The 9,998-nt window shown below is 59.0% G+C and overlaps 1 protein-coding gene across 2 annotated transcripts; it reads left to right on the top strand.

The window, feature by feature from the left end:
- Positions 1–386: 386 nt before the first annotated feature.
- Positions 387–9,355, top strand: APLP1 (amyloid beta precursor like protein 1). 2 transcript variants are annotated; one of them, XM_041730849.1, is made up of 17 exons: positions 387–610; positions 1,480–1,623; positions 2,349–2,481; positions 2,689–2,801; positions 3,017–3,150; positions 3,260–3,444; positions 3,880–4,010; positions 4,387–4,461; positions 5,257–5,415; positions 5,493–5,621; positions 6,413–6,512; positions 7,495–7,602; positions 7,863–7,889; positions 8,074–8,144; positions 8,453–8,515; positions 8,647–8,790; positions 8,905–9,355. In XM_041730849.1, the coding sequence occupies exons 1-17, from the start codon at positions 464–466 to the stop codon at positions 9,001–9,003; spliced, it is 1,962 nt and encodes a 653-aa protein (XP_041586783.1). In that variant the 5' UTR covers positions 387–463; the 3' UTR covers positions 9,004–9,355. The 2 variants fall into 2 exon arrangements, with proteins under 2 accessions (XP_041586783.1, XP_041586791.1); XM_041730857.1 differs by having other exon boundaries at positions 388–610; positions 7,866–7,889.
- The last annotated feature ends 643 nt before the right edge of the window (positions 9,356–9,998 follow it).

The following is a 9,998-nucleotide window of genomic DNA, read 5'->3' as shown; positions in this document are numbered from 1 at the left end:
CCGTATTCCTGGGACCTCCGCGGAGGAATTTGCTGGGGGGAGAGGTCTCCCACGCCCGCGCGGCTGCAAGAGGAGGCTGATGTGGGAGTGTCTGGGTCTGAGGGAGGGAGAGCCGGGCGCGAGGGGCCTAGGAAAGGCTCAGCGCGGCGGAGCGCACGACCCAGACTCCGGGCCAGGCCCCGGCACGCGCTGGGATCCCGGGGCTCTGGGCGGGGGCCGCGCCGCTCCCCCGGCCCCCCGGCCCCCCGGCCGCCCCGGCCGCCCCAGGCTGCGCAGAGCCGCCGCGCTATTGTCCTGGCCGCGAAGGCGGGGCCGGCGCGGGGCGGGGCTGGCGGCGCCGGCGCAGCCCGGGGGCGGCGGGAGGAGGAGGCGGCGGCGGCGGCGGCGCTGGGAGCTCCTGTCACCGCTGGGGCCGGGCCGGGCCGGGCGGGAGCGCAGGGGACGAGGGCGCGAGGGCCGGGACATGGGGCCCAGCAGCCCCGCCGCTCGCGGTCTGGGCCGCCGCCGGGGCCCGCCGCCGCTGCCGCTGTCGCTGCCGCTGCTGCTGCTCCTCCTGCGCGCGCAGCTCGCCGTCGGGAGCCTGGCCGGTGGGAGCCCCGGCGCGGCCGAGGTGAGGCCCGGCCGGGTCCTGGGGGAGGGGGGACGGGGCGGGCCCGGGCCCGGGACGCGGACGCGGACACGTCCAGGGCGGAAAGCGCAGTCCTTCAGCCGAGGGGCCGGCCCCTGACGCCCCTAACGGCACGAGGCATCCAGGAACCCAGGAGTTCAGGCCCCAGCCTCCGTCCTCCCGCCGCCTTCTGCCCCTAGCTTAGGAACTGGCCGTTCCAGAGCCCCCGGTCCCCAAAGTCCACCCTCTTGACCTAGGTGACTCAGCCCCAACCCCTTCCCACCCAAACATGGGGACCCACCAGACAGTAAGACACCCGGTTCCGAGCGTGTTGGTCCCTGGCATCCTCTGGACCCATTTGAAGGCTCCCGCAGCCTCCCAGAACCCAGGAGTCCAGGTCTCCAGCCACCGACCCCCGCCCGACCCAGGATGTGGCTCTCCAGCCCAGGCCTGCAGGGCCCTGAAGCCAGGCCTTGTCGTCTTTGCATCGGAGAATGGGACCCTGAGCTAGGGACGGAGGGAGGAGGGGCCAGAACGCCTGGGTTCTGGCCTCCTCCCCCGCGATTAGGTTTTAACCCCTTCGGGCTTCAGTGCGGCTGCGCCGGGGTGGGGGCGGAGCCTGTCTCCGCGGCAACAAGGCCGCGAGACACCCCGGGGACCTGGGTCGCCGTGGCAACGGGAGAGCTGGGGCGCCCCCGCCCAGTGGGAGCTGTTTCCCGGGGAACAGTCCCTCTTAGGAGGCGGGTGCGCGGTGCTTTGCGGAGGGGGCTGGTGCTGGGGGGTCTGAACCTCGGGTCCTACGGAGCAAACGTCCGGGGGACACACGTGCTGGCGTCCCGGGGCCCTCGCTGACCCCTCTGACCCGACCCCAGGCCCCGGGGTCGGCCCAGGTTGCTGGACTATGCCGGCACCTAACCCTTCACCGGGACCTGCGCACCGGCCGCTGGGAACCAGACCCACAGCGCTCGCGACGCTGTCTCCGGGACCCGCAGCGCGTGCTGGAATACTGCAGACAGGTGGGCGGGCCCTGCTGGAGGGGCGTGGCCAGCGAGCCGGGTCCCCCGAAAGAAGCTAGTGGTGCAAAAGGCAAGGTCCAGGGAGGATGAGGGATCCGAGTCGGCCGGGGAAGCTAGGGGGCGTGGCCGAGAAAGAGGCGAATTTAGGATCTGTTTTTGAGAAACTAGGTCAGGAAAGAACTGTGCAAAGAGGCCCGGCTCAGGATGGTATCCAGTGAAGAGACAGTTTAGCAATGTGGGGTGGGGTCCTTAAAGAGTAGGAATGTCGGTGAGCTTGGCCAAAGGAGAGGCGGGGCTCAGAAAAAAGACCTTTTGGACCTGCAGGATGGGAAATGGGGTGGAGCCCAATGAGAGTGGAAAGCTGGGAGGGTGGCTTCTTCGAAAAGGCAGTTCTAATACAAAGAGAAAGGACGCTCCCTGAGAAGCCAATCCGAGGAAGAGGTGAGGCTCAAGGGAGGACCAAACCTGTTGGGGGAGGGGACAGAAGTGACCAGAAGAGAGATGGATTTACAGGGATTAAGTTTCTGGGTGGTTGTCGGGGCTTCTGAACGGGAGCTACTGGGGGCGTGGCCGGGGGCCTGCTGGCTGAGATTTCTAAGACCGATTTTAAGGAGAAGCAGAACCTAGGGTGATCACTAGAGCCTTGAAAAGGGACGAGGCCAGTGGGTAAGCACGACTGACAGGGGTGAGGCTGTGGGTTGATCGCCCCCACCCGGTGCCCCCAGATGTACCCGGAGCTGCAGATTGCACGTGTGGAACAGGCGACGCAAGCCATCCCCATGGAGCGCTGGTGCGGGGGTGCCCGGGGTGGCCGCTGTGCCCATCCCCACCACCAGGTTGTGCCTTTCCGCTGCCTGCGTGAGTTATAGACTGGAGGAGGGGAACAGAAGTGGGGGTATTCCCGGGGTGAGATTCTGGGCCCTGGGCTCAGGCTCACGTTAGGGATCTGGACGTTCTGGGTCCGGAGTGGGGCAGAGAAATGTCGGAGGATAAAATGTCTGGATTCAGAGGAGGGTGGAGCTAGTGTCTGTGGGAAGGTCTCACTCTGGTACCCCCGCACCCCAGCAGGTGAATTCGTGAGCGAGGCCCTGCTGGTGCCTGAAGGTTGCCGGTTCTTGCACCAGGAGCGCATGGACCAGTGTGAGAGTTCCACCCGGAGGCATCAAGAGGCGCAGGAGGTCAGGATCCTGGCCCATCCATCCTCACCCCCTAGAACCCAGGATTCCAGTCCCCTAACAGAACCTGAGTCTGGGCCTCAGGCCCCTCTTCCCACTGGGACAGAATCAGGAATCCAGGCTCCCAGCCCCATCAGACCCCAAGCCCCAGGCATCCGGGCTCCCCTCTACCCCTCTCCTAACACACAATCGTGGCATCTGGGCCTATTCTTCTGCAGGCCTGCAGTTCCCAGGGCCTCATCCTGCATGGTTCCGGCATGCTTTTGCCCTGTGGCACAGATCGGTTCCGAGGTGTGGAGTATGTGTGCTGCCCCCCGCCAGTGACCCCTGATCCGTCTGGGACAGCAGCTGGGTGAGTGGGAGGGAACCTTCCATGCACATTCCGAGGCTCCTGAGGCAGGAAATGGAAGCCTGGGGGCCCAGGTCAGATTCTCATTGCCTTAAGTCTTCTGTTCCCTCAGTGACCCCTCCACCCGCTCCTGGCCCCTAGGGGGCAGAGTAGAGGGGGCTGAGGAGGAGGAAGAAGAGGAATCCTTCCTACAGCCGGTCGATGATTACTTCGTGGAACCCCCACGGGCTGAAGAGGAAGATGAGGAAGAAAGAATTCTACCCTCAAGCTCCCATAGCCCTGCAGGGGTCAGCAAAGGTGAGACAGTCTCTGGACCCTTAGTTCCCTGTTCCCTGGAGGGAGGATGATTTGAGGGAGCCTTAGTGTAGAGGCATCTTTAGGCGGGACCTCTTAGGGAGAGGGCTGGGGGGAATGGAAGGGATGGGAGTAGCTTGGGATAAAGAAGAGGTGGGAGGGCTGTCCTGTGAAGAATGCAAAGGCTGAGGGTGGTTTGGGGGTACCTGGAGGTAGAAGAGCCATCTGGTAGTTCCTAAGGATTATTTTGGGGAAGCTTAAAGAATGGTATAATGGATTCCTAAGCTTGACAAGAACAGGCCCGGTTCAGAGCTCTATCTCTCATGATGCCCCGTAGCAGCTATGGTTATGTGGACACATGGTGGTCTCCAGTGTGCTCTAGGGAGGGGAGGTGACCCGGCCATGGGCTTCAGGATTCCCTGCCTCCTGGCCTTGCAGTGACCACCACTCCAAGGCCCACAGATGGTGTGGATGTGTACTTCGGCATGCCTGGAGAAATCAGCGAGCATGAGGGGTTCCTGCGGGCCAAGATGGACCTGGAGGAACGAAGGATGCGCCAGATTAATGAGGTGATGATCCTGGGAGACCCAGGATTTCCCACAACACAGAACTCCCTAAATACCAGGGATTTCCTCAGGTGCACATTGAAGCTGCCTCCAAAGACTCCCCAAGCCCCCATCAACCCCTAGCCCTCAACACCACCTCTAAGATGACCAGAGATCCCTGACCCACCTAGAATCCCACTGAGAGGCCACCAACATTCTATGGAAACTCTGGTACGCTGTGTCCTTCCACTTTAAATTCTTTCGGAGCCTTGACCTCTTGTGAACCCAAGAGCCAGTGGGACTTAAGGCATCTGGAGCCTCCAAAGTCTTGAAGAGGGACTGGGGAACTCACTGGGTAGAGGGTAGATTGCAGGATCCTGAAGCTCCCCCTTGACCTTAGGTGATGCGTGAATGGGCCATGGCAGACAACCAGTCCAAGAACCTGCCGAAAGCGGACAGACAGGCCCTGAACGAGGTAAGACACCCTCCAGCGGGTCTTAGTCATGCCTGTCCACTGCCTAGGACGCACCTGGTCTCAGCCTGGTTCTACCTGCCCAGTCTCATTTGGTTCCACCCCTTCCTAGTTATAGTGGTCTCTCCTGGCCCAGCCCCCCACTTGGTCCCACCCCTCTCGGCCTATGACTCTCTCTTCAGACTGGCCATGTTTGGCTTTGTCTTAACTTGATCCTTCCCTCTGAGGGCCCCCCTCTGTGGTCCTGTCCCCAGCTGAGCTCCTGCAGGTGCAGCCGGGCCTTCTCAGCCTCCTTGATGAGGTCACATCCATGTTCGGCCCTGCCCCCTGATGCTGGTCCCACCCCTCTAATCTCACTTGTACTCAATCCCTCCTCAGTAGGCCCAGTATCAGGACTCACCCATCACCTTCAGGCCTCGTTCAGGTTAGCCCCATTCCCGACTCTTGTTGCTCTCTTCTATGTCCTATTTCAGCACAGACCATTTCCACTTGGCCCTGCCCAGGTCTAGAGCCTTACCTGTCCTATAATAGTTGGAAAGTATTTTACCTGAACACCAGCCAGCTCAGTTCCTAGATTGTTCCCACCCAGTACAGTCAAGTCCCAGTTGGCCTGGTCCTGCCTGCACTATGCCTGGCCCTGAATCCCCACCCCTTCCATCAGTGTCCTGTGATCGATTCTACTCCTGCCTACACCCCCCGCCACCACTTGGCCCTAGAGCCCTGCCTTTCCAGACTGCCTTTGACCCAGACTTTCCCCCGTCTTCACCTTTCCCGGCCCTGTGCTCACCTCCTCGCCAGCACTTCCAGTCCATTCTGCAGACCCTGGAGGAGCAGGTATCTGGTGAGCGACAGCGCCTGGTGGAGACCCACGCCACTCGAGTCATTGCCCTCATCAACGACCAGCGCCGGGCTGCTCTGGAAGGTTTCCTGGCGGCGCTGCAGGGAGATCCACCTCAGGTGCTGGAGCCGTGGGGACAGAGGGCAGAGGGTGAAAAGATCTGGGGCAGGCCCAGCAGCCTTCATCCCTTCCACAGGCAGAGCGCGTCCTGCTGGCCCTGCGGCGTTACCTGCGAGCAGAGCAGAAGGAACAAAGGCACACACTGAGGCACTACCAGCACGTGGCTGCTGTGGATCCTGAGAAGGCCCAGCAGATGCGCTTCCAGGTGCTCAGATCCTTCCAGCTCCCAAATATCCTGCCATCCCTCAGACCCCAGGGTCTGGGACCCCATCCCTCAGATGCTCTTTCTGTCCCTTGGATCTCTTCCCAAACCTGGCAACCCCCCACCCCTGTGCCTTGGGACCCTTTGTAGCCCCTTGCATCCCTACTCCTTGATCCTGACCACCACCCGCATGCCTTTGACCCCCTTCTTGTCCCTTGGATTCCTTTCCCAGAATCCCCCTCCTGAGCCTCGAATCCTCTCTGTCCTTCACCCCACTGCTTTTCCATGCAGCCCTTGCTCTGTGCCCTCAAATCCCAGTCCCTAGTTCTTGGATGTTCTCTTCCTGTCCCCAACCACTCCATTCTATGCTTTTGAACTCAAGTCTTGCCCTTGAACCACATCATTTCCCTATGAGCCTCTAATCCTATTTCCCTCTCTGTAACCCCTGAAACCTCACATTCTATTCCTCAGACTTACGCTCGCTTCCTATTTTCTACGCCACGTTCCTTGTATCCTACACCTACATTGTCCCTTGTGTACTCTCCCTGGTGACTGCTCCCTTCCCTTTTGCCTCACTTCCTTTTCCAAGCCCCTCACTTCCTGTCTTCTATACATCTTTTCTTTTTCTTTTTATTCTGCGTCTCCAGTTTTCTTCCTCCTGTGGCCCAATTCCTGGCCATTTTACCCTACTTCCTGCCCATTGTACATGTTCCTTTTCCTTGGACCCTACCCTGCCTCAGTTTCCCCATCTCTCCCTACTGCCCGGTTCATCCGTCATGCTCACTCCCCCACAGGTGCAGACCCATCTTCAAGTAATTGAAGAGAGGATGAACCAGAGCTTGGGGCTGCTTGACCAGAACCCCCACCTGGCTCAGGAGCTGCGGCCCCAGATCCGTGAGTACCTGTGACCCCTGGTTCCCATTCCAGATCTGGAAGGGCAGATCCTGACTCCCAATCATTGCTTCCACCAACACCCCTGTCACCATTTCCATTATTTATTCCTACGTAATAAACTCCTGGGGATCCCTGGGTGGCGCAGCGGTTTGGCGCCTGCCTTTGGCCCAGGGCGTGATCCTGGAGACTCGGGATCGAATCCCACGTCAGGCTCCCGGTGCATGGAGCCTGCTTCTCTCTCTGCCTGTGTCTCTGCCTCTCTCTGTCTCTCACTGTGTGCCTATCATAAATAAATAAAATTAAAATTAAAAAAAAAAAAAAGAATTTATAAACTCCAGAACTTAGTGGCTTAAAACAACCATTTTCTTTGCTCCTGACTCTGCCATCTGGTCTGGATTCTGCTGGGTGCTCCTTCTGCCAGCCTTGCCAGTAGTCCAGTGTGTGGCAGTGTCTGGCTAGCAGATCCACTGGGGGCTGGGACCCTGGCACAGATGGGCCTCTCTCCCTCTCCAGGTCAATGCAGGGTCTCTTCTCCATGGAGCCCCTCCACGTGGTCTCAGCAGGGTACCCGGGTCTCCTCCATAGTGGCTCAGGCTCCCCATACAGGACAGCGAACGCTGTCAGGGCTTCTCAAGGCAGGGGCCCACCTTCTCTTGGTTAAGGCAAGGGACAACCCCAGTCCAGATTCAAAGGCAGGGACCCACACGAGAGCAGGAACACCAGAAAGTGTGACCTGTCACAGCCCCCGGATCTGCTGTGACTTACTACGGCATATCCCACACCTAATCCTGCTCTTTAAAGAAGCCATTCTCTTGAAACCTCAACCTCCATCCTCCCTCCCAGGGGTATCTGCATCTAGCTCCCCACTTTCCCGGATCACATTTGTGGCTATGCCTGATCACTCTACTGTTAGGGTGCTGTTTATTCACCCAGTTTTGTTTTGAGGCATGATCTTGACTCCCTTTCTGCATGTTCCCCTCAGAGGAGCTCCTCCACTCTGAGCACCTGGGTCCCAATGAATTGGAAGTCCCCGCCCCAGGGGGCAGCAGTGAGGACAAGAGTGGGCTGCAGCCTCTGGATTCCAAAGACGGTGAGTTAACCCAGATAGAGATAATCCCAGACTTGGGGGGACAGGCACCCACCCTCAATTCTAACTCCCTAAAGTCTGGGGGTATCTTAGCCACCGCAGTGAGTGGGAGAGGATAGGAACGGATGTCCAAGGCTGTGGAGGCCTCTGTAGGATCCTTGATCCTCCTGCCTTGGCCCCCGGGAGGGTGCATCTCCACTCTTTCCTCGATGATGCCCTCCTTTCTTCACTGTTCCACCTGTCTTGCCTCCTCTGGCTGCCAGCAGACACCCCCATGGCCCTTCCAAAAGGTGAGTATCTCACAGAATAGATCCCAACCACCAAACCCCACTAGTCCCTGAGCCCGGAATGGAAAAGGGTCCTTGGGAACTCCAGACCTGCTGGGGTAGAGTCCGGTGCCCCTTCTGACCGCCTCCTCAGGCAGGGGAAGCACCATTCTCGATTCTCCGGAATAAGATAGGCCTTGGGGGTTAGGGTCCACAGAACAAGATGCTGCATCCTCTGGGAAAGAGAAGATTTCCCCCCTGGAGCAGTATGAGCGAAAGGTAGGTCAGACCTATGGGTGCCTGAGGGTAGATGGGAGAGGGGTCCCGGACTAGGTCTGAAGGAGGAGGGTTTTAGGGGTTTGGATTCCTTGGTCTGAAGGAGGAGGGGTTTAGGGGTTTGGATTCCTAGGTCTGAAGGAGGAGGGTTTTAGGGGTTTGGATTCCTTGGCCTGAGGGAGGAAGGGATTGAGGACATGGACTTTGGAGTCCTAGGGAAAAAGAAGGCTGGGGGATGCCCTACTGGGGCCCAGGGGAGGAGGAGGCTGGGGCCCAGACTCCTGAGTCCCTGACACCTCCTGCTTCCCCAGGTGAATGTGTCTGTTCCAAGGGGTTTTCCTTTCCACTCATCGGAGATTCAGAGAGATGAGCTGGTAAGAGGAGGACTGTTCTGGTTACCTAGGGGGAGAGGTCAGAAGTCAGTGACTAGGCTGTGACTCCCAAAGCCACACAGGGCCTTGGCGAGCCTCAAAGATGGCCCCTGCCCCCTGTCCTCTCCATGCAGGTACCAGCCGGGACAGGTGTGTCCCGAGAGGCCGTGTCTGGTCTGCTGATCATGGGAGCAGGTGGGGGCTCCCTGATTGTCCTCTCCCTGCTGCTCTTGCGCAGGAAGAAGCCCTATGGGGCTATCAGCCATGGAGTGGTGGAGGTGAGAGACACAAAGACGTGGTATGGGGGAGGAATGCCAGAGCCTGGCACAGAGGAACTGTGAGATCTTCGGTCAGGTCCCTATGCCCCTCCATCCCTCCGGCCCCTACTGCAGGTGGACCCTATGCTGACCCTGGAGGAGCAGCAGCTGCGTGAACTGCAGCGTCACGGCTATGAGAACCCCACCTACCGCTTCCTGGAGGAACGACCCTGAACCAGCCCCTTCACCCCTTTGGCTGAGCTCAGACCTTCCCTCTTCCTGGCTCCCCAGAACCCCAACTCCCAGCCTGGGGGAGGGGTCTCAAAAATGTTCATTTCACACTCTTTGTGAGGGGGCTGGAAATTCTTATTTCCCCTTTCCAATCCCAAATTCCACTCCCAAGAAATCCCCAGGTATTCCTAGCTGCCTCCCTGCTTGGGACTTTCTCATCTTAATTTATTTTGTAAGTTAATTTATTGTTCCTTAAGGTGACCACCAGCTTGGTCCCAGTGTTTGTTGTTTCCTAGAACTCATCCTCCCACGTGCTCTCCACTAACAACCCAATAAAATCCTTTACCCCACCGTGCCATCTTGCGTCTCTGTGGGGGGCTCAGTGTGTATTCACAGCGCTGGACACTGATGTGGATCCCCGCCCGGCCCTCCTTCACCCATTTACACAGTCCGTAGGATCTTTAAGTCGGGGCGGAGCCTGTAGGAAGGGCCGGGATTGGCGTGCAGGGGGCGGGGCCCAAGGACGGCTCGGCTCCCCCAGCCCAGTCCGGAGCTTTCCGCGGTGCTGAACGGTTTGTTACTTCCAGGCCTCTGTTTGCTGAATCTCGGGGTCGACTCCAAGGAAGTTGTGTCCTGGCAGTTTCTCCTGCCTTCACCCTCACACTCAATCACACACAGCATCCACCCCCAACCTGCGATCCCAAGGAGGGACTGAGACTCTCGAACCCCTCTTCCCATTCACAAGTTTTCATACCCTCTTCCGGAGGCAATAGGAATCCTCCTGATGCATGGAAATTCCAGTTACATGTCCCAGAGAGGGGTATGAGATGTCTGCAAATGCCTATTGGAACTTAAACCCTCATGAACCTCATTTTGTGGCGTTGGGGTTAGCCCTCTACCTATGCTGTTACCTGTCCCAAGAAGGTTGCTATGGAGATGAAAAGGGCTAATACCTGTGGAGATGTTAGACCTGTGCCTGCTACTTCGCAAGTATTTGT

This window comes from Vulpes lagopus, chromosome 2 (genome assembly GCF_018345385.1).
Source record: "Vulpes lagopus strain Blue_001 chromosome 2, ASM1834538v1, whole genome shotgun sequence".
In the NCBI taxonomy this organism is placed as follows: Eukaryota; Metazoa; Chordata; class Mammalia; order Carnivora; family Canidae; genus Vulpes; species Vulpes lagopus.
The sequence above is the reverse complement of the archived record's forward strand: the minus strand, read 5'-3'. Positions and strand labels throughout refer to the sequence as shown.

Bases quoted from the DNA above. Each gene is read 5' to 3' on its own strand.
- APLP1 (XM_041730849.1), top strand. From the start codon at position 464: ATGGGGCCCAGCAGCCCCGCCGCTCGCGGTCTGGGCCGCCGCCGGGGC. The intron at 1,624-2,348 runs GTGGGCGGGCCC...CGGTGCCCCCAG, and splicing joins TGCTGGAATACTGCAGACAG to ATGTACCCGGAGCTGCAGAT. The intron at 3,445-3,879 runs GTGAGACAGTCT...CTGGCCTTGCAG, and splicing joins CCCTGCAGGGGTCAGCAAAG to TGACCACCACTCCAAGGCCC.